The sequence below is a fragment of the Chlorocebus sabaeus genome, chromosome 1 (assembly GCF_047675955.1).
Source record: "Chlorocebus sabaeus isolate Y175 chromosome 1, mChlSab1.0.hap1, whole genome shotgun sequence".
NCBI classification, from domain to species: domain Eukaryota; kingdom Metazoa; phylum Chordata; class Mammalia; order Primates; family Cercopithecidae; genus Chlorocebus; species Chlorocebus sabaeus.
In genome coordinates, this window is record NC_132904.1 from 8,159,599 (window position 1) to 8,183,071 (window position 23,473).

Genomic DNA, 23,473 nt, shown 5'->3' on the forward strand with positions numbered 1-23,473 from the left:
ATGACATACTGGACCATAGTAGAGGAAGTACTACTTAGCATGGAGGGAAAACAAAGATAATTTCTAAAGCTTGAATTTCATAAAAGATAAAGCAACTATAGCAGAGCTACCTTTTTGTAACAGAATCTTAAAAGTCACCTGTATTTCACAGTGATTACCTCTGGGAAGTGAGAAGAGGGATGGACTGGGGGCTTTTTCCTTTGTGCTTTCCATCTTTCCATACTGCTCAAATTTCTAATCATGGACATATATTAATCATTTTGTCTTAAAAAAAAAATGCTGGTAAAAGGCCAGACACAGTGGCTCACACCTGTAATTTCAGCAATTTGGGAGACTAAGGTAGGAGGAGAGCTTGAAGCAAGGAGTTCAAGACCAGCCCGGACAACATAGCGAGACCCTGTTTAAAAAAAAAAATAGCCAGGTGTGGTGGCATGTGCCTATAGTCCCAGCTACTTGGGAGGCTAAGGCTGGAGGACTGCTGAGCCCAGGAGTTGCAGGCTGCAGTGAGCTATGATTGCTCCACTGCACAGTAGCCTGGATGACAGAGCAAGACTCCATCTAAAGAAAAAAAACAAAAAATGCTGGTGAAAAATGCGATCAACAGAACAATTTCGTTCTTTTAAAACCAGCTGTGGGTAAGCTATTCATCTATATAAAGTTTTTCAAAAGTATTATGTATTCTGGGGGAATTTAACAGATGTTAAATAAAAGCAGATACCTACCTGAGGAACAACTACAATGCTCTCTATTTAAATATCTAATACAGGAAATGATATTTTTCTCAAAAGCAAATTATATTTTGACAGGCATCAAGAAAAGCAGCAGGACCTTCCTAACACCATACTGTTCAAGCCCCTCTTCTCTGCCCTGAGACCAAATCCCACGACATTCTTATGCACACCTAACCTTAGATCCACAATCATGTTTACATTTCTAAAGGGCATGTGTCTCATATATTTGTGTCCCATTTGAGTTACATGAGACAAGAATGTTAATCCCTCCATAGAGTGCTGCATGTTGCCAATATAGTCTAAACAACATGAACAAGGACACCCAGAAGACCTCAAATTAACCAGATGACTCTAATAAGTGGAAAGACCAATGGCAGGCCATTTTCTCCCCACAGGGTGTTATTCCAGCCTGCAAAATGCTCAAAGAGCACATGTGTTCCACAAGGAGTTAGGAGGTACAAGGGTGATGGGTGGAAAACAAGGTTGAAGCAGGACAGTGGACAAGCTCAAGGACTGGTCAGTAAACGTGACATAACTGCAGGCTCCCAGAATGCGAAAATAAGTCCGCCTAAGCCTCTCACAGCAAGTTAGCATAATAATTATACATTTGATCAGGATGCCTGGCTGTTTCTTGGGCTAATAATTTATTACGTGGACTGTGCAGTGACCAAGAGACCTAGGGGCAGACCAAACATCAACAGCAGTCAATGATTTCATTCACACCCCTCTGCTGCAGCTCCTTGCCAGCCAGCTCACGCCTTTTCAACCTAACAAGATGGAGAAGGCAGCTACCCAAATGTCACCAAACACAGGCATGGAAGTGAAGGAGGAACAGGAAGGCTGGACCCACATAGGAAGGGGCACGGTGTTTCTATGTGTGAAAGAGGTGGGTTAGGATACTTCAGCGATGGATGGGCCTATATAGAAAGAGAGAGGCCTGCTTAGGATCAAGAGAGGAATACCATCACATACTCAACTCTCGCTTGAGCTTGGTGTTGTGCTATAGATCTGGCCACAGCAAACTAAACTAATGTGGCTCCTGATTTCCCTAGAGAAAGGACAGAGGAAAAAAAAAAATGTGTAAATCTGTTAAGTTACGTGGAAACAGAGTGGAAGGAGCCTGTGGAAACAATCCACTTTTGCCCAGTTAAGTCCCAGATCTACACCCTGCAAGTGGCAACCCCACCCCTCCATATGAGTACAACCTAAAGAAACCTCTGCACAAGAGCACTAGGAGTCCTGGGGGGAAATGTATGCATTACTGAGGGTGTTAAACAGGAAACAACGTACATATTCATCAAGAGAATTATGGTATATTCATTCATACAACAGAATACTACCCATCATGAAAATATTTAACTATGGCTACCATACCACATGGATGATTCTCACAAACCTAATGCTGATTTAAAAAAAAAAAAATCAAGTCACAGAACACATACAGGATGACACCATTTATACAAACTTCAAAAACATTCAGAACTATAAATATATAGAGATGCATTATGTAGTAAAACTAATTTCTTTTTCTAAAAAGGGAAATGATAAACACGATTCAAAATAGTGTTTCCCTGTGTAGAAGGAAGAGGGGAGATGGTCAGGAAGGGGCACCCTGAGAGCTTCAACAGAGGTGATAATGCTCTGTTCTTTAAGCTGAGCGAAACAGAAAGATGTACTCTCATCATTCCTATCTGGGATATATATATATAATATTATCCAGAAAAAAGGTGGGGAAAGGAAGACAGTTGAGGGTGAAGCCCAGCAATGCTCCCTAACTCTGACTTACACATCCGTCTGCCTAACCAACAGTGAGGAGAGAGCCCAAGACTTCAAGGCAACAGAATCAACTCAGCTGCAAGGTGAAAAAAAGAACACCTCCAGGCACTTCTCTGGGCTTTCTGAGTGAAACCAGCTCCACACACTGTCTTATTCAAGTGGCAAACTGTAAGACATACCACAGTGTCCCCACAGACTGCCCTGCCAATACAGAAACAGAAAATATCCTCAAACTCAGGCCTATTTTGCCAATGGAAGGAAAGTCCCCAGATGGTTCCAACAGACAGAGAGGAATGGATTGAATTTAGGAACAAGGCAGTAATTTCATAGAGCCCTGCAGAGCTGGGAGATTCTGGGACCAGTTTTAGTGGGGGAAGGGAGGTAAAAATACACTTGAGGACACATTAAATAGGACCCCAAAACTAAGAGCATAGCGCTTGGGACAGAACGTGTGTAATATGAAGTTCAAATGAACATGTGTGCCGAAGGCTAATGAGAAGTCCCTAGGGTGATTATATGAGCTTTACCTGCAAAAGGTGACAATCGAGTTTGGCATATGCTGAGTCTATTGGGAAATAATAGTATCAAGAGATCTATACCACATCCATGTTTGTACAGCCCCCGGCGCCGGCGAGGCAGGAGAGTGGCTTACTCGGGGAAACTGACTGCCAGGAAGGCCGGATTCGGTCAGCCCAACCGGAGAAAGCCCGGGGCCGAGGCCAGAAAGTCCCACGGGGAGGACAGAAGGGTGGTCCCGGCCCCCGGCAGAAGGTGGGGCTGCCAGAAGAGGGCGGGTCCCCGCGGCAGGAGTCCCGGGAGGCCTGGCTGGAGTCAGGCCCGGCCGCGGGACAGTCGGTGAGATGGAGGGCGGGGACCCCTTGGGCGCTGGGGCGGGGAGGGCTGGGCCCCAGGCGGCCACCCCGCTCCTCTGGAGCCCCGCCGCACCCGCCCGCGCTCACCTAGGCACGCAGCTGGACGAGCTCCGGTCCACCTCCCAGGTGGCGTACAGGTTCATCTGCACCGGGGCGGGGGTGCGGCCTGGCCCCGGGCCGCCGGGAGGCGCGGAGCCCGAGGCCACCGCCACGGCCATGGAGGTGGAGGTGGACGAGGACGAGGAGGAGGCAGCCGCCGCCGAGGTGGACGAGGACGACGAGGTGGCCTGGGCCAGCTTGGGGGGCGTCGGCTGCTGTGGCGGCTGCTGCTGCTGCTGCGGCGGCGGCTGCTGAGGGGACTGGGCGACCCCGGAACCCCGCTGGCCGCTGCCGCCCCCGGCGCCTCCGGGACCACCGCTCGCCCCTCCGCGTTCCGCCATGGCCCGGCTAGACGGGGGTTAGGGAGGCCGAGGCGACGCCGAGCTGGCTCCCAGGCTTCCTCCGCGGCGGCGGCGGCGGCGGCGGCGGCGGCGGCGGAGGCTCGGCAACCTCCTCAGCCCGCCTGCCAGAGCGCGAGCCGCCAGCGAGCTGCACGCACGCGCGAGGCCTCTGAGCGCGCGGGCCTCGCGCTCGACCGCCGCTGCCTGTTGCGGCTCGCGCGGCCGACACGGGTGGGCGTGTCCGGGAGGGGGCGGGGAGCCCGGCCAGCGCGGCCCCACCCAGCGCCGAGGGGCCGTGCCGGGCGCGCTCGCGCCCTGCGCGCGGCGGCGCGCGCCCCTCGCTCCGGCGGAGTTGAAGCGGTGGTCTGTGGCCAGCGCGCGCCCGCGGGCCCTGCCCTCAAATCCGCGGGTCGTCTGCCCCCGCTCCTCGCCGGCCCGCCGCGGCCCCGCCAGCGGAAACCCGGCTTTTCCGGGACTCAGTCCCGGCAGGGAGGGGGCTGCCGCGGGAGCGCGCCTCGGCCCCTCGAGTCTTCGGAGCCAATGCAGAAACCGCCGCCAGTGGTGGGGGTCTCCCCGGGGAAGCCCGCTCTCCGCCTACCGACCTAGCCCTGCCCTGCGGGCGGCAAACGGTGAGGTCGGCGGACACCCGGAGCCCGCTGCCACCGCGAGTGCCTGTGATCCGGGAAGTTCCCGCCCCGAGGGCAAGCGGGGGCTCAGGGACCTGGAGTCCAGAAGATTCTTCGCACGAGTGAATTCTCAAGCTACCCCGGGGCCCATCTGGAGCCAACCTTCCTCTTCTTTCCCTACAGTTCCCCTACCCCCCAAATCCTTTAGAGTGCCAGTGCTTTGTTGCTTACCAAATTTCTAAAATTCCATTCCTCCTAAGGCCTAGCTCAGCTGCCACGTCCTATCTGGATCACCCCCCCTCCACCCCGAAACCATCTTGAACCCTCCAGCAAGTGAGCGCCTCCACTGGTGCACTTAAACACCAGTAGTACAACAGCAGCACGACTCCCCTCCCCACAGGCTGGCAAATGCCCATGGGAGCCAGTGATCCAGCCTGCTCTAGTCTGTCAGAAAGGCTGCTCAGGACCAGGGGATAAGAACCTGGAGAAAGCAAGTCCCCCCATCCCACGCACAAACCCCAAATCCCAGCGACTAGTGTTGCTTGAAGCCAAGGGCTCGCATGGACTCAGGACAATTTAGCTTTTGAGCTAAGTTCTCACACAGGTAAGGACTTGGACTTCTGGTCACAAGGTCAATTGGGAAGGCCTGCCCTGGCCTACTTCCCAAGCCCACTGTTACTTCCTCCGCCACGCTAGGGCGCTAAGCTGGCTATTTTTACTCCCCAAGGACAAAGTAGTAAGGTCAAACCAGACCTAGAGGTACTTCCCCCAAGCCTTCCTACAAAGCAGGGCAGTGGTGAAACACAGATTTCAGCCCGGGGTTGGCGTCACCACCAGTCAACTGCGCCGTCTGATCCCAGTTCATGTTCGTGGTTACTGGGGCAGCCCAGTGATTGTAGAAAGAGGCTATTTTAGTCCTTTTGCAAGAAGGGGCTAAAAGGAGATGAGGGAGGATCAGGAGTGTTACATATTCATCTCTTTCCTTGGGAAACAGCTTTATTTACAAAACAGGTCTAAAATAAGAACATGAAATGACAAGTCCTTGGGAACTGCGGGAGAGATGGCTCTTGTGTGAAGCCCAGGCATCCAGATGGAGGGCCAAAAAAAGGGCCAGCATGAGGGGACCTAAAACTTGAACTCTTTGTATTTCTTGCTGCCCCCACGGCTGTCCTGGGGCTGAGCTTTCCGTTTCTTTTGCTGTATAGGGAGAAAGAGACACAGGTTATAACAGGTTGAACCACCCCCAGACCCCCAAAACAAGGGTGGGCAGCCTGACATAGACATAGAAGTCTGTGGGAAAGGTGCTGAATCTGGATTCTCTTCGAGCTCCCTCTCAGACTTGGCTGAGTTCCTCCCCCTCATCGTCCTTAAAGAGGGCAGCCCACTGGAGGATTTCTAAGACTTCCAAATCTAAGCGCACAGGGCAGCAAGCAGAGGCCACCCTCACTCTCACCACTAGAGGGCACCACACCACTGAAAACGGCAGGCCAGGGTCCCTGGCTCTCACCCAGCACAGCGCCCCTGGAAGCGCCTACCTTCTGTTTGGCAGCATGCTCAGCCACCATGTCGCTGAAGTCCTCCTTCTCTACTTGAGCCTGCTGCTCCCGCACATGCTCCTCATACTTCTGGGTCATGGCCATAGGATCAAGCTCCAACTCCTCAGGCGCCAGCGCCACTTCCACCCCTTGCAGTTCAGGAGCTGGGCCCTTCCGGCTCATAACCTGGAAAGGAGATCAGGGCCTTGTCACCTCCAAAGAGAGTCAGAGAAGCCCTAGCTTCTGCCGCCCTTCTCAGCCTCCAAAAGCAGTGTGTCCTCCAAGTACTCACCGTGGACATGTCATAAATGTGGGTTGATCCCATCATGGCTCCCCCAACAGTGGCTGTTCTCTTCTCTGGCAACACGGTGAAGAGCTGAGGTGTCTCACTTCTGTGAAGGACAATGGGATCAGGCCCAAAAAGGAAGGGACAAAAGGGTCTCCAGAAGCAGAAACAAAAGATACAGGTGGCACCTCCACTCAGCGCCTTGGAGAGCTTCTGAGCTCTCCAAGGATGCAGCCTCTGCAGTTCATGGAGGCCCATGACAGAAAAGAATTGGGCAGGGGGAAGGGGAGGGTGGCACAGTGCTGATGTGCCAGGGAACACAGATGGAGCTAAGGGGCCCCCTAAACCAAGTTAGGGGATCACAGACCAGGACTCCCACATGTACAGAAGGGTCAAAAGGTCAGAGAGGCTCAAAGTTTCCAAGAGAACTTTGGTACACAGAAGCTAGCAAGAGAGAGCAGGCGACAACAGTTCCCACCCGAAGAATGTCATGCCTTGAGTTCTCATGTACGTAATTCACACTTCCAGGCCTTCCGACGCAAGAGCCATCCACAGCCAGTTTCACCACTAATTTCAAGGATTACACTAGGAATAAGAGCACATCTACCACTATTACCCCAGACTATGTCCATCATCTCCACCTCTCCCACTGGAAGAGGTAACAATCTATTCTCCACACAAGAGCCAGAGAAAATGGCTTAAAATGGATGCCAGGTCCTGTCAGACCTTTGCTCAAAACCCTCTGAGGCTTCTGATCATTATCTGAATAAAATCTAAACTCCTTACCATGACCTAAAGGGTTCATAGCCTGATCCCTTACCCAAGCCCTCCTCACTATACTCTGTCCACAGTACCCTTCTTTATTTTTCTTCCTTGAATATGCAAAGCTTGAGACTTCTGCTTCCTGACAAGGAGCAACAGGAACCAGATACACCCTCCTGCCTGAAACAACCAAAAAATGGGCAAAATATATGAAACAGTGGTTTTCAAGACACTAGACATGGGGCAACAAAGCACAGTGATTCCTGCAAGATAGGAAACAAATGCAATGAGCCCTTCAACTGCCCCAGCATACTGCACCAAGAGTTTGCAGGCCACAGAACAGAGGGAAGACGCATGGAGAGCCCTGAGGACTCCATGAGTTGGGAGGATGAAGCTGAAAGTCCAGGGAGATCAAGGCAGCTAGAGTTCACAGGATAGAGTACTGAAGAAAAGAGCTGAGAGAGAACTCAAGAGACCTAGAGAAGGTCCTCAAGTATGCAGGGAAGTACTAAGCAGCACATGCCTACCAAGGACAGGGAAAGAAGCACCCAAAAGGATTCGTAACAGCACCTGCTGCTCACTCAGAACTGGGAATAGTGCAACTCCCACTAGCCAGACGGAAAAACCTCCTGATTCACAGGGCGGTGGGTAGAGTACACAGGCACTTGTGCCTCACAGTGGGGAAGACTGCTTCAGTCCTGCCTCAAGAACCCCAAAAACAAGACCTGAAAGGATCAAACTAGCTCCATATAACTATATTCCTGAATGAGCTGAAGAAAATCTACAGGAATACAAAAATATCATGGACCCAACAAGGTAAATTTCACAAAGCCTAGCATTCAATAAAAAATTACCAGGCACTGGACAGGTCTGGTGGCTCACACCTGTAATCCCAGCACTTTGGGAAGCTGAGGCAGGGGGATTGCTTGAGCTCAGAAGTTCAAGACCAGCCTGGGCAACACAGTGAGAACCTCTCTCAAAAGAAAAAAGGAAAAGAAAAAAAAATTACCAGGCATGCAAAAGAGTAGGAAAATACAATCCATACGAAGAAAATGAATCCACTAATGGCAATCAACTCAGAAATGGCACAGATGTTAGAGTTAGCAGACAATACATTAAAATGTTGTTACAGCCAGGTGTGGTGGCTCATGCCTGTAATCCCAGCACTTTGGGAGGCTGAGACAGGCGGATCACCTGAGGAGTTCAAGAACAGCTCGGTCAACATGGTGAAACACTGTCTCTACTAAAAATACAAAAAAAAGTAGCTGAGTGTGGTGGCGCACACCTGTAGTCCCAGCTACTTGGGAGGCTGCGGCACAAGAATCGCTTGAACCTGGGCAGCAGAGGTTGCAGTAAGCCGAGATTATGCCGCTACACTCCAGCCTAGGCAACAGGGCAAGACTCCATCATAAAATAAAATAACATAAAATAAAAATAAAATATTGTTATAACTGCATTCCACATGTTCAAAAAGTTAAGAGAGAAAGAATAGATTTAAAAGACCTGAAATCAAACTTCTAGAAAGTAGAATTATATTGTATGGGATTACTGTTAGATCAGAAATTACAGAAGAAAATAATAGTAAACTTGAACACATAGCAATAGAAATTTTCTAAAGTGAAATACAAAGAGAGAAGAATTTCTTTAAAAATGAAAAGCATCAGTGAGCAGTGGGACAACTTAACAGAGGAATAAGGTGAGAGGAAAGAGAAGGGAACAGAGAAAATATTTGGAGAAATCATGACCAAAATTTCCCCCAAATTAATAAAAACTAAAAACCCAGATCTAAGATGCTTTAAAAACCCCAAGCAAAGGAACACTCAGAAACTACACCTAGGCACATTGCAGTCAAATTGTTAGAACTAGCGATAAAATCTTAAAAACAGCCAAATAAAAATGACACATTAGGTACACAGGAACAAAGGTAAGAATGACAGCAGCTTTCTCACCAGAAACAATGCAAGAAAGAAGACAGACACTGGAGCAACATCTTAAAAGTACTGAAAGAAGGCTGATGTGGTGGCTAACGCCTATAATCCCAACACTCTGGGAGGCCAAGGCAGGTGGATCACTTGAAGCCAGGAGCTTGAGACCAGCCTGGGCAACATGGCAAAACCCTGTCCCTACAAAAATATAAAAATTAGCTGGATGTGGTGGCATGTACACGTAATCCCAGCTACTCAGGAGGCTGAAGCAGAATCGCTTGAACCCAGGAGGTGGAGGTTGCAGTGAGCCAAGATCACACCACTGCACTCCAGCCTGGGTGACATAGCGAGACTCCATTTCAAAAAAGAAAAAAAAAAAGTATTGAAAGAAAAAAAATTGTCAACCTAGAATCCTATACCTGGCAAAGATCTTTCAAAAATGAAGGCCAAATAAAGAATTTTTAAGACTACCCAAGCTGAACGAATTCAAAACCAGCAGACCCACAATACAAGAAATGTTTGTTTTGTAGAAATGGGGTCTCACTATGTTGCCCAGGCTGGTCTCAAAATTCCTGGACTCTAGCAATCTACCACCTCAGCCTTCTCCCAAAGTGCTGAGATGACAGGCATAAGCCACCATGCCCCCTAACTTAAGAAACATTAAAGGAAGCCCTTCAGGCAGAGGAAAAATGATATCAGATAGAAACCTGGATCTACACAAAGAAATGAAAGAAACAAAAATGGTAACTACATGGCTTCATGCATGATTCTTATTTAAACCTCCCTAAAAGATAACTGACCATTTAAACCAAAATAATAACTATACAGTACAGGATTTATAACATGTAAATACATGATAACACAGTGCAAAGTTGGGCGGAGAGCGAATTACACTATGGCGGCTCTTAATGCCATCTGGAAGCAGTGTGACATCAAGAGAAGCTAGATCCTGATATAGACATGATCTACGATAAACCCCAGAGCACCCACTAAAATAACAAAGCAAAAACTTAACAGCTAATTAACCAACACTGGAGATAAAACGGAATCATAGAAATTGTTCAAGTAATCCAAAAGAAGGTATAAAAACAGGAAAAAGGGAACAAAGAGCAGAATGGATAAAGAGAAGTTCATTTCATGATAAAGGGGTCAATTCATGAAGACCTAACAACACTACACATTCAAGTACTTAAAAATGGAGCTTCAAAATACTAGCGCATCCCTGTCTCAGGGCACTTGCTTGCACTTACTGTTGCTTCTGATCCAGATGATCCTGTGGCTGGCGCTTTTCCATTCGGGTTTCAGTTCAAGCACCACCTCCCCAATGAGGCCTTCCCAAAGGCCTCCCTGCCACCCCATCCCATTACCCAGTTTCCTCTGCTTGAGCATCCTTATCTACATCTGAAAGTATCTTGTTCTCTGATTACCAGTTTACCTCAACTGCTGACTTCTCCCTGCCTGGAGTAGCGCCTGGCAGAGTTGGTTCAATAATTGTTTAAAAAGGGATGGGGGAGAAAGGAACAACAGTCAGCCAATCAGCCAACGGGAAGTGAAGCCCTGCCTGGCACCCTCACCCATCCATCGCCTCCTCGATCTTCTTCTTCCTCAGCTCAATGAGTTCAGGGGTCTCCATTCCAGCAGGCACTGATGAGAAGCCTCCAGGAGTGATGAGGCCACTGTGAAGAGAGGAACAAGCTCTGGAGTAAAGAGAAGGCCCCCAAAGATAAGCCATTTCTAAGAGGCACTCTCTGCTTCCCCCACCTGTCTGCAGGGGTAATAAAGCCTGTCTCATCTGGTTTGTCTTCATCACTTTCTTCCTCTTCCTCTTCTTCTGAGGATTCTTCATCAGATGGTTCCAGTTCCCCCCAAGGGGTCCGATCAATCTCTTCCTCCTCAGTCTTGGTCTGAAAGAAATCACTTAATCAGTCAACAAATGTTTTCTAAGTACCTGTTAGGTACCAGGCTGTTTTAAGCTGAAGGGGTGTTAAGAGTCAACACACAGACAATAATCCCTACCTACCTAGAGCTCAAATTCCAGTGAGGGGCTTGCGTTAACATCTCGGGAAAATGTTTGCCCTTTTCCAGGCTCTGCTGTGTCAGAAGACGCAACTCCCTGATAATGAAGCTATAAACCAACAATCTCTAACCTTCATGATGTTAAGTAAAACCAAGATCGCCAGTACATAGCCCATACCTGAAATTCAGCAGCATTGGTTCCAAACACGTCCCCATAGAGCGGTTTCCCAGTCTCATCCACTGGAGGTTTGCCCCAGCCACCAGCATGGTACCCAAAGGAACAGCTCTGCAAGACAGTGAGCACAATCAGTTCACTCCTAAGCCGCAAAAGAAATTCTGAAGCCCTAGAGAAAAGGCACACTCAAAAGTACAGAGCTGACACTTGGGAACTCCGGAAATTATGACTGCAGAATAAAATTAAATGTTATGAAGCATTAGAAACCAAAATTAATGAACAACTAAAATCTAGAGGCAACAGGATAAGGAGACAGGAGGCAGAAAGTATGCCAATAACCTCTTCTGTCATGGCAGAGTCTCTGCTGTCTGAAACCAAAATACGTACGTTGAAAACATGACTTCAATTTCTTACTGAGTTTTCCTAACTTTGGAAGGCTAGCTTGTTCAGAATCTATTTATCTTAAGGGGTGGAAGTTTCTATCTAAAGTTTAACAATACTACTTTTTTACTTTAATGACTCTTATCTGTCAATTTTTTTAATCCTTACTTTAAGAATAAATTTGAAGACATTCTTGAGATAAAATTATTTCTGATACATTGAATGAAACTTAAAAAAAAAAATTATTTCTTTTCTTTTTTTTTTTTTTAAAGTAGAGGTGCGGTTTCACTATGTTGCCCAGGCTAGTTTTAAACTCCTGGCCCCAAGGGATCCTCCCACCTCAGCCTCCCAAAGTGCTGGGATTACAGGTGTTGAGACACCACATCTGGCTAAGATAAAATTATTTCTCTCTGGCCATTCTTATATTCAGAGACATATCTGGAAACACATTCACCAAATAGTGAATTTGGCTATTACTGAGTGGTAAAATTGTGACTTGCTTTCATCTTTGTACTTGTCAATTCTGACTGAATATTTTATGATAAGCATGTCAGTTTGTTAAAAAACAAAAACCATTACTTGTTTTTTCCACACATACCCATGGTATATGACAAATATTATGTGTCAATAAAAAATATTTTAAATAAAGAAACACATGGTGGAGTTAGAGAAGGAAAACAAAAAAATCACCTTCCACTTCAAAAGCAGAAACGGCCAAGAATGAATGAAAGGACAATGCTCACCTCAGGGATGGGCGAGTTCAGCCCAGGGATTTTCAGGTTGGGATACGATGGGGGTGGTCCGTATCGCTGCATGGCAATCAGCCACGGGGGAGGGACCTTGTGGGCATTCTGCAGGAAAAAGAGAACAGGATATCATCTGCCAAACCCTATCCCTGTCACTGCCTTCCGCTCCAATCCCCACCCACTTCGCTGCTTCCCCAGACAGCTAACTGACACTCACTGGTCCTACTGGCATCCCCAAGGAAATCCTTAGCTCATCAGACAGATCTCCTGGCTTCTTCTCCTTCAGTCGTGTCTCGAACTCCTTCCCCTGAGGGAAAAACAGAGCATGCTACATTGCAGACCCAGACACTCAGTGGGAGCACAATGGCAAGAGGACATGAAAACAAAGGCGAGAAGACCTAACCCATATCAGATATAAAATCCCAGTGAGGGCAACCTGGCTCCCATTCTGATTCTCATCACTTCTTTCCCTGGCCAAAGTCGGGGAAGGAATAAAAACCAGGCCAGACTCCCAGTGCTGTCAATAACCCACTATGAGAACACAGCCAACGTTAGGACCTGCCTTCTCATCTGTAAAACGAGGGCACTCGACAGGATGATCTGCAAAATTCTTCCACCTCATAAATTCCATGACATCAAGGGGACTACGATTTCAAGGATCAGAAAAAAAAATACCAACTTCTCTACCACCCCCAATATTAAAAGTTTCCTAAAAGCAACTGTCCCTTGGCCCCTCCATCCCTAAACCACCCACCACCATTATCACTTCTAAGACAGGATATGAAGAGTCTATCAGGGAAAGAAGCCACCAGATCTGCATCTCTCCTCCAAATAGGACCTCAATTTAAATTCCATGTCATCCAAGGGTAGTCAATGGGCAATTCTAAGGCTGAGGAACTATTGTAGTTGCTTCAGAAGCCCTCCTGGGCCAGGTGCGGTGGTTCATGCCTGTAAACCCAGCACTTTGGGAGGCTGAGGCGGGTGGATCACTTGAGCTCAGGAGTTTGAGACTAGCCTGGGCAACATAGCAAAACCCTGTCTCTACCAAAAATACAAAAAATTAGCTGGGTATGGTGTGTCTGTGGTCCCAGCTACTCGGGGGGCTGAGATGGGAGGACTGCTTGAGCCCAGGAGGCAGAGGCTACAGTGAAGCAAGATCATACCACTGCACTCCAGCCTGGGTAACAGGGTGAGACCTAATATTTAAAAAAAAAAAAAAAAAAAAGGCCAGGCACGGTGGCTCACGCCTGTAATCCCAGCACTTTGGGAGGCCGAGACGGGCAGATCACGAGGTCAGGAGATCGAGACCACCCTGGCTAACATGGTGAAACCCCGTCTCTACTAAAAATACAAAAATTAGCCGGGCGAGGTGGCGGGCGCCTGTAGTCCCAGCTACTTGGGAGGCTGAGGCAGGAGAATGGCGTGAACCCGGGAGGCAGAGCTTGCAGTGAGTGGAGATCAGGCCACTACACTCCAGCCTGGGCGACAGAGCGAGACTCCGTCTCAAAAAAAAAAAAAGCCCTAGACAGTCTCAACCCCAAGGCCCGGCCTGACCTCTCCTGGCCCCCTCCCAAACCTCATAGTACAGGTCCCCATGGATGGTCAGCTTTGGCTTGGTCTGCCACTTGAAGAAGGCATCATGCAGTTTCTGGTAGTCGATGTCAATTTTGCCCATCTTAGGCCGAACTTTCTCTCGCATTTTTGACTTCATGGTCTTCTGTTCTTCCTGTAGAGAATGGCAGAAGACAAGCCTTAACAAGTACTCACCAAATTCATGTAGAGAATCCAGCTCCCAACTCCAAAAGAGATCAAGGGAAGCCTCAATTATCTCACCCCGAAAGTCACCAAAATCCTTCCTGCTCAAACCCTTCAAAATAACATAATCCATACTGAACAAAACAGACTACACAGTATCAGCCTCAGCTGTGTATATCAATAACTAGTTTTTAAACCATCTCATCAAGAGATGAATCTCATCATTTCTCTGAAAGGCAGAGACATCCCCGTGTTCTTTTGTACCTCCTGAGTTCAGAGCATTTAACTAAAAGCTTTAAAATTAAGAAGTTACACAACCACCATGAATCCCTAGCCACAAAGTGCATCTGAGAAAGGAGTCACCAGGTGAGCTGGCAAAGTGAAGGCAGAGGGGAAGAAGAGCAGAGGAGGAAAACAAAAGGATAATTAGACAAGTAACAAGTAGGTGGTAGGTGGGTTTCAACCCATATTCCCATTTTGAAGCACACTGCTGTGAAGGATGGGGACACCCGAGGGCAGGTCTGAGCCCTGCCAGGCCCTCACCTTCTCCTGCAGGGCCTCTCGCATCTCCTGGATGCCTGTGCGTTTGATGAAGTCTGGCAGCTCGAAGGGGGGCTTCTCAATACCCCGTTTGCCCTGCAGGTACTTGCGCTTAAAACACCAGTGGCGTGGCACAGGCACGGAGTTCCGAGTGGCCTTGAGGTGAACCAAGAGCTTAGGGTCCTGCGCTGTCACATCGTGCATCTCCACAACATCGGGCCGTGCCACCAGCTGGAAAACACATAGTAATGCATGTTCTCGAGAGCCCCGACTTCTCAGTTCTGAAGCTCTTCTTCCTCAAAGGACCTAAACCCAAATCACTCACACCTCCTTCAAAGAACTCCTTTTCACCTCCCTGGTTCCCCAGGTGGTCTCCCAGCTGGGATCCAGGGCCTGCAGGATACTCTCAGGGCTTACCTGCTTGAGTTCAGCCACAGTGAAGCGGTTCATTCGGCGCAACTTCTTCTTGGACAGCTTGGGGGCTTCTGGCTTCTTTTCCTAGAACAGAATAATCACCTCTTTTGAGCAGGACTCAGATGTGAATGAAACTGCCCAACCCACCCCAAACTTAAGCCACCAAAGCTCTGCAAGTGTTCACCATGGTCCCTCTCTGGATGCATCTCAGTCACCTGTGCCCAGAGTCCCTGCTTCCCACCAGGAGGGTTGGGCCTGACCTGCTCATCATCACTGCTGTCGTCATCACTGTCCTTGTGCTCCTCTTCAAATCCCTTCTTCTTGGGGGCTGCAGAGTTCTCCAATTTGTCAAGTTTCTCTGGCTCCTTCTCCTTCTCCTTCTTCACATCATCAGTGAGCTAAGGAGGCAGACAAGGTGAAACCCCTGCCCTCTGAGCCCCTTCCCAGTTCCTAAAGCCAGCACTAAAAACATGCCTGTTCACTGCTGCCTCGCACCCACCTCTGAGCCCCTTCCCTGTTTGGCACTGCCCCTTCCGAGCACGCTCTCCTTGTACCTTAAAAGCCTCAAAGATCCTCTTAAAGAAGATAAAGTTGGGCTCGTAAATTTCAGGTTCTTCAGTCACATACTCAATCTCAACATCAGCTGCTGGGGAGTCAGAGCCACGGGATCGGGTTGAGTCTTTCTCCCGGTCCCCAGAGCTCTCAGAGGACACCCCTCGCACCCGCTGGGGCTTTTTCTTCTTCTTTCGGTTCCTGCGCTTACGGTTTTTCTGTCAGGGGGAGGAAAACCAGCTGGGTCAGGGAATCCAAGTACTGTGCCAGCACCCCAACCCCTAAACTCCTCCCCCGGTCTCCCCCACAGCTCAACGGTCAGGCTTTTCGGAGGCCATCTCATGAAGTGGCTGCGAAGGGGCCTTGGAGGCAGACTCCAAAGTTCTGCCACTCACAAGCTGTGTGCCTTTGGGTGAATTACTGTGCGTCTCAGAACCTCAGCTTTTTCAGCTGTAAAATGTAGGCATGCATAGTACTTGAAACTCAAAAGCAATTAAATGAAAAATATCTGTAAGATGCTGAGGGTGGAAATTGGCACAAAACAGAAGCTATTACTTACTGAACACTTACAAACTGTGTTATTTCCGTACCCAAGTCCCATCTCCTGCCTTTCCTTCCAGACTCAGCTCCAACCCCTACCTCCTTTTTAGATACGGACACTGTGTCCTCCTCAGTCTCTGACGCTGACTGGCCCAGGGATGAGCGAGCATCTGTTTCCATTTCCTCTTCCTCTGTAAGGAAGAAGGTGGTAACGAGTCTTCACGGTGCCACTGCGCCCTGCACTCATTCAAAGTAACCTGCCTTTACCAAGAGGCAAGGGAAAGGGACAGAGGGATGAGGACTCAGCTCAGCCTCTCCAGGTTCTGTGGCTACAGCCTCAGGACGCCTGGCACTCACCCTGCTGAGAGTTCATCTCTTCCTGGCGGCTCTCCTTCAGCTGCAGGATCTTCTCCAAAGCCTGTGGGATCTTGGGGCCCACAGAGGGGTCATCCATCTGCCAGAGACAACCAGTCAGAGAAGGCGAATCACAGTGCCCTTTTCCCACCAGCTTCTACCTCTTGGACTAGAAAGGCTGCTGCCCAGGTGATGTAAGCAGCAGAGAGTGGGCAACACCAACTGGGCTCAGTGAGGTTCAGTGTTCCTCAGAGGGACCCCAAGACTCTGCCTCAGTAATGTCTCCCCAATCCCTCTGCTGTACCCTTAGTTTAAATAAGTACGGCTCCCCACTACCCCCAGGAATTTAAGTCCCCCCATCTTCTCACAGAACCCTTCTCTAAAAATCCAAAAATAGTCCCCTCCTAAACTACCACTTTCTTATACCTAGGAGGAAATCGTTAGTCTCACCTCTCTGTTCTCATCTCCAGGGGGCGGTGGGGGACCACGAGGCCGGGGAACAGGGGCTCCCATGGGCAAAACTGTAGGAGTGGGGCCCACTGGGCCCACTGGAGCGGCTACTGAGAGGCGGGAAAAAGAAATCCAATGTCAGAAGAGACAAAACACTCACATACAAAATTCCCTCCCTTGCTAAAAGGGCGATGGTGAACCTGCGGGGAGGAGGGCGCGTGGCGGGGCTTTCAGGGTGCTGATCATGGTCCAGGTGCTGGTTGTACGGGTGTGTTCAGTGTGTAAAAAACCATTAAACTGTATGTTTATTATATATGCTCTTTTTAAATGTGATAGATACTTTAAAAGTCTTTTTTAAAATGTCTAAATCACTTTTCTTGCTCTTCCCCTCCATCCCAGGATCTCACCTCGAGGACCCAGAGGAGTGCGCACACCAATCTGGCCCATGTCTTGTGGGGGCCGAGGGACTGGGGTGCCCATCTTGGCAATCTCCTGCTGTCGTTCCTGCTCCAATAACACAGCTGCCTACGGGAGGGAAGTGGGAGTAGACACTGCCTGAAAACTCGTTTGGCAGGCAGCCCCTGGCAAATGCATTCTTTCAGCCGGGTAATGGGCCCAAGGAGAACAATCACAAACCCCTTGGGTGCTGACATCCCCTCCACCCCCACACTTCCAGGCTACTAATCCAAATGGAGGAGCTCTCTCATCACAACGGAAAATCCCTAGAAATAACACCAAGGAAAACCCCAGGAAACTTCTGGTTCCTAGCAGGGAATTTCATATTGAGCCAAACAGTGCCTTCTACTTTTCAGAGAGTTTTCTTTCCCAAAAGATACATTAGAAACTTTTGGCCGGGCGCGGTGGCTCAAGCCTGTAATCCCAGCACTTTGGGAGGTTGAGACGGGCGGATCACGAGGTCAGGAGATCGAGACCATCCTGGCTAACATGGTGAAACCCCGTCTCTACTAAAAAATACAAAAAACTAGCTGGGCGAGGTGGCGAGCGCCTGTAGTCCCAGCTACTCGGGAGGCTGAGGCAGGAGAATGGCGTAAACCCGGGAGGAGGAGCTTGCAGTGAGCTGAGATCCGGCCACTGTACTCCAACCTGGACGACAGAGCGAGACTCCGTCTCAAAAAAAAAAAAAAAAAAAAAAAAAAGAAACTTTTGAGCTCTTTTCTTATATCTACCCCTCAAGATCCAGCACAATCCGGGCAAAGACAGCACTTTATCCACAGGTTGAGACTTGCGGTTTTTTTGTTTTTTTTTTTTTTGAGACAGGGTCTGGCTCTATTGCCTAGGCTGGAGTACAGTGGCATGATCTCAGCTCACTGCAACCTCTGCCTCCCCAGCTCAAGCCATCCTCCCACCTCAGCCTTCCAAGTAGCTAGGACTACAGGCATGCGCCACCACACCTGGCTAATTTTTGTATTTCTGATAGAGACAGGGTTTCATCATGTTGGCCAGGCTGGTCTCGAACTCCTGAGCTCAAGCGATCTGCCCACCTCAGCCTCCCAAAGTGCTAGAATTACAGGTGTGAGCCACCACGCCCAGCTCATACTTGTTGCTTTTAACGCTCAGTTTTTAATACTCCTGAGTAATCCACTGCGTAATGACTAATGCAACGCACCTCTGGGGCCAAACATCTTATATAACATTCCCAGACTTACAGTCCTATTTTGTCTAAATCCAATACAAATAACTCAATTACCCAGAGTCCTATCTAGAATGATGTCATGTAAGGCGAGCAGAAGTCAGCATGCTCTTTTTGAATAGGTTGGAAGGTAAATACTTTAGGCTTTATGGGTTACCATATGGACTCTGGTACATATTTTTGTTTGGGTTTTCTTATAATCCTTAAAAAATTTTAAAGTTGTTTTTAGCTCACAGGCCATGCACATACAGGCCACAGGTCATAGTTTGTCAATTCCTGAACTTCAAGAAAAATTGAATGCTTTGGAAGACACTAGTACTTAGTTGGGAACAAAGTAGCCTCTAGGGAAAACTTGATTGGTGCACTCGAAGCATTACAAATGACAGCCAATGGATTGGACCATGAGGTCAAAGGTAAGGGGGAGGGGTATTACCCGCTTCTGCTGCTCCAAGAGCTCATGTTCCTTCAGCGAATGATCTCCCTGCTTAAAAAAGAAAACAAGTTCATACCAGCACCAATACCTGACGGGCCAATCTGCCACAACTTTTGCTTCTTGAGATCCTCTTCCAGTCAAGGGCCCATGTTCCAATATTTAGTCCCGACCTTCCCAGAAGCCTTAGTTCTAGGACCCAGCTTTCTCTTAAGGTTCCACTGCCCCTTCAGGGACCTAATGAGGCCCAGGCCAGGGCTTCCACCTGCCCTACCTGCTTGGCACGTTCCTCCTGCTGCATCAGCAATGCCGCCTGCTGCTGAGCCAACTTCAGCCGCTCCTCCTCTGACAGTGCCACTGGCTCACCCACACGGAGAGGAGGCGGGGGCCCCAAATTTGGTGGGTGGGCCATAGGAAAGCCAAGGCCAAGGCCTGGTGGAGGTGGTGGGGGAGGTGGAGGAGGCTGCAAAGGGGGGAGTCCCAAAGGTGGTGGTGGCATGGGAATTCCAGGGAGCTGTGGAGAAAATATGATCATAAAACTAGGAAACATTTATCTACTCATCTGCACATATCTGGGAGATCTACTTTGAGTCAGGAGCTGGGATTCTAAGTCAAATGACACATAGTTCCTAATTCATAAGAAAGAATGCTCCATAGCCCTATAAAGATATGAGAATGTTAACTTCCGGCACCAACCACAAGAAGTTATCCACTCTCTCCAGAAAGATATCCTGAATACAGACTCTGCATACAATTCCAGGAGACTCAAAGACACCTCTGAGGCCATCTAGGGACTCCTCATCCTACACACAGAGATCAATAGATCCCAGGTCAGAGCCACTGCTTTAGAGAAAAAGAGGCAAATCCTGGATCAGAAGCAACATGGAAATTGAGAGAACTTAAATAAACAGGAACCACTGTACCAGGGCAATGCAAACCCCAATGACTGCTAAATGCAAGGAGTATGAAATCAAATCAGGGAGCTCTCAATGTCTCACAAAAGAACATGGGAACTGTTCCTGGGGCAGGCAAAGAAGAAGGGTGATTGCTTCCAGCTGGGTAGGGACAAGTCGGGCTTCCTTGTATTCAAGCTGTATTTTTTTTTTTTTTTTGAGATAGAGTCTGTCACTCAGGCTGGAACGCAATGGTGCAATCTCAGCTCACTGCAACCTTCGCTTTCCAGGTTCAAGCAATTCTCGTGCTTCAGCCTCCCAAGTAGCTGGGATTACAGGCACCTGCCACGATGCCTGGCTAATTTTTGTATTTTTAGGAAAGACGAGGTTTCACTATGTTGGCCAGGCTGGTCTCGAACTCATGACCTCAAGTGATTGCCCGCCTCGGCCTCCCAAAGTGCTAGGATTACAGGCGTGAGCCACCACGCCCTGCCTCTCTCTTTTTTTTTTGAGACGGTCTTGCTCTATCGCCCAGGCTGGAGTGCAGTGGCCTGATCTCAGCTCACTGGCTCACTGCAACCTCCGCCTCCTGGGTTCAAGAGATTCTCCTGCCTCAGCTCAGCCTCCCAAGTAGCTGGGATTACATACAGACATGTGCCACCACGCCCAGCTAATTTTTGTATTTTTAGTAGAGACAGTTTCACCATGTTGGCCAGGCTGGTTTCAAACTCCTGACCACAGGTGATCCACCCGCCTTGGCCTCCCAAAGTGCTGAGATTACAGACATGAGCCACCATCCCCTGCCTCTTTTTTTTTCCCCTATTTTTTTATTTTATTTTATTTTATTGTAAGTTCTGGGACACATGTGCAGGATGTGGAGGTTTGTTACATTGGTAAATGTGTGCCATGGTGGTTTGCTGCACCTATCAACCCACTGCCTAGGTATTAATTCTGGCATGCATTTGCTATTTTTCCTGACACTCTCCCAGCCCCTGCCCCATCACCCCCCAACCTTTTTTTTTTTTTTTTCCAGAGAAGTAAAGTCTCATTCTGTCACCCAGGATGGAGTACATGGAGTACAGTGGCGCAACCAGAGCTCATTGCAGCCTTGAACCTCAGGGCTCAAGCAATCCTTGAGCTTCAGCTTAGAGAGTAGCTTAGACTTTACAGGCATGTGCTGCCGTGCCCAGCTAATTTTAAAATTTTTTTTGTAGTAACAAGAGTCTCACTGTGTTGCCCAGGCTGGTCTCGAACCCTGGCTTCAAGTGATCCTCCCATCTAAGCATCCCAAAGTGGTGGGATTACGGGCATGTGCCACTGCACCTGGCCACAAGCTGAATCTTGAATGACAGGTAGAATTTGGAGAAGCAGACAGTGGAAAAGGAGGCAAGTATCAGCATCAAAGAGAGAACTGAAGAGCTCACAATTCTGTCATGGCAGTACCTCCCTCCCCAGTCAGTCAGTCAGTTGCATCCCAAGTACACTGCAAGTGAGAGGAAGGGCTACCCTGAACAGATGGAATCTTTCTATTCCCCACTCAGGTCAGGCGAGATGTGCAAGAGTGTGACATCTCACACATGCACGCGAACACCGAATCATCATGCTCATGAACTACAAAAGGATCAGCAGATAGAATCCTAAAAAATGGAAGAACCTCCCTACCTGCGCTGACATGGGAGGTGGAGCGGCTTTGTCCCCATCTTCCCCTCTCAAAACCGGCCGATTCAGCACGATGCCAGTCTGCAAAAGAGAAAGGACTCTAGGTCAGTCCAAAACTAGCTGTTTCACTAATCGACGATCTCTCCCAATTCATTTAACAAAACGTATCCAGTGCCTGTCTGCCAGCGCTCCGGCTGGGCACTGAAGAGGACCAAGATGGATACAAGAAATTACAACTAAGCTGGCAAAGGCAAGAACAAGCCAAAAAGGGCAAGCCTCCGCCTTGCTGTGCCGAGATAAAGAAAGAATGAAGACCGAGCCGTGATGGGGTATATAAGGTCTCCTGGAGAAGCTCGGCCTATCCTGACGTCCCGCCGCCAACACCTACCTGGCGGGTGTAGGTCTGCAGCCGCTCCACCAGCTCCTCGCGATTACCTGCGGGGCAAAGTACACGATCAATGGAGCAGGCAAGCCCGGCCAGGTCAGACCCCAGCGGCCCGCCTCCGCCCCTCGCGCCCGGGTCTCCCGGGTAACCAGGCTCCGCTTCTCCGCAGGCCCGTAAAGGTCCCTCGATTTTCTGTGTTCCTCACCCTGGATCGGAGCTCCGATCTCTGCCAACTTGGCCTGAAGCTCCTGGGCAGCCCAGGCGCCATAGTGGCCTGGAGGTGGCGGCGGCGGCAGCTGCAATTCCGCTTTGGGAGGCTCGGGATGCTCGGTCGCCATCTTAGCCGCAGCAAGGCGCGCGACCAACCCGGAAGCTCGGGCCTGCCTCTGGGCCCACTTTCCGGAACTTCCGGCGGCGCCGTACGCCACGTCCTCTCTGGTTGGGAGGCGACGCGCACTGAGGCCCACCCGCTGCGGTACGCTGGGCGACGGGATTCGCTGCAGACGCCCCTTTCTCCAGTGGCCCCTCGGCCGTCTGGTCGCTAGGCCTCCTGGGAGTTGTAGTGCGCAGGTCTCGGTCTCTGCGGGCCCTGCTCCAGGCTACGGCCCAGAAGGCCGGCGGCGGGCCGGAGGGCGGGGCTGCGGGGAAGGCTGGCCCTGCCCCGAGGGAGTGTTTTCTGCGCCTCACCTGCGGGAGCGCAGGCTCTCAAGCCTTCCGGCCCGGCTCCCCGGTCAGAGCGTCGGACGCTTACGCTCCCAGGGAGTCCCGAGAGACTCATTTCCCCGGCGGCTCCGCGTTGCGGGCGCCAAGCGGGAGGCTGGAGCCAATGCCCGGGATAAAACAGTGTCTGATTGTCTGCCCGCCCACCCCCGGCCCAGGCCCGGATGAATGGGCTGAAAGGGGATCCGAGCCGGGAGAGGAGCGGGCCCGCCCGGGCTGAGCTCCAGCTGCCGACCTGGGGGAAGGGCGACACTAAAGCCCCCTTTTCCACCTTCCAGGCCGGCTCAAATGTCGTCTTCACTAAGCTTTCTCCCGCTTTCCTTTCCTTTCTTAGAGTTCCCATAATACATTCGAATCTCCACCGTTTGATAAGTCTTTCTTGCCCTTTCTTCCTACCTGCATCCCAAAAATGTGAGCAGGGACTTGATCTTTTTCAGTCTCGCATCACCTGCCGTTCAAGAGGCGCCCAATAAATGATTACTGGGAAAAAGGAACAATGTTTCTGGTGACAGTATTTGTGTCTTTTAGTCTCAAAAATAAACTCAGGCCCCTTTTCCCTCAGCCGCACCTGCACTGGGGGCCCACCTTGCCGCCCACTCCCCACCCCAACTCCCCGTGGTCTTTGGGGACAGAGGCAGATACTGGCAGGGATTCTTGCCTGCCTAGCATCCACCTCTCGCTGTCCCACACCATCAATTCAATTTATCTCCCCACCTCTGCCACTAGCTCTGCCCTCTCACTAACAGCCAGGCTCACTGTGTGTGTTTTTATGTGTATTGAGTACGGGAATGGGGAGACTTCAGTGAAATGGTCTCATTTCAGATCTTTTCTCCAGCTCCATTTTGCCAACTGCCCCCCG

General features: G+C 49.7%; 2 protein-coding genes and 1 pseudogene across 5 annotated transcripts in view; all 3 read right to left on the bottom strand.

Moving 5' to 3' along the window:
• The window catches only part of PACS1 (phosphofurin acidic cluster sorting protein 1), a 165,105-nt gene extending 161,052 nt beyond the window's left edge, over positions 1-4,053 (bottom strand). The window contains exon 1 of the mRNA XM_007978166.3: positions 3,467-4,053. Coding sequence (XP_007976357.2) covers positions 3,467-3,819 — 353 coding nt within the window. The 5' untranslated portion in view covers positions 3,820-4,053. The remainder of the gene's footprint in view (positions 1-3,466) is intronic.
• Positions 4,054-5,423: 1,370 nt separating this feature from the next.
• On the bottom strand, positions 5,424-22,272 carry SF3B2 (splicing factor 3b subunit 2). Of its 4 annotated transcripts, none has more exons than XM_007978432.3 (22): positions 22,100-22,272; positions 21,898-21,944; positions 21,513-21,590; positions 19,232-19,471; positions 18,961-19,008; positions 17,284-17,401; positions 16,877-16,986; positions 16,430-16,526; positions 16,172-16,263; positions 15,535-15,750; positions 15,241-15,378; positions 14,984-15,064; positions 14,570-14,797; positions 13,848-13,997; positions 12,489-12,578; positions 12,269-12,376; positions 11,148-11,255; positions 10,715-10,857; positions 10,528-10,629; positions 6,273-6,372; positions 5,981-6,166; positions 5,424-5,642 (listed from the first exon to the last, which is right to left on the bottom strand). In XM_007978432.3, exons 1-22 carry the CDS (start codon positions 22,230-22,232, stop codon positions 5,571-5,573), a joined length of 2,685 nt encoding a protein of 894 aa, XP_007976623.1. In that variant the 5' UTR covers positions 22,233-22,272; the 3' UTR covers positions 5,424-5,570. The 4 variants fall into 4 exon arrangements, with proteins under 4 accessions (XP_007976623.1, XP_037854982.1, XP_037854981.1 ...); XM_037999054.2 differs by having other exon boundaries at positions 16,877-16,983; positions 22,100-22,271; XM_037999053.2 differs by having other exon boundaries at positions 16,877-16,983; positions 18,961-19,011; positions 22,100-22,271.
• LOC119624662 (small nucleolar RNA U13) lies at positions 21,391-21,473 on the bottom strand (annotated as a pseudogene).
• Positions 22,273-23,473: the final 1,201 nt, after the last annotated feature.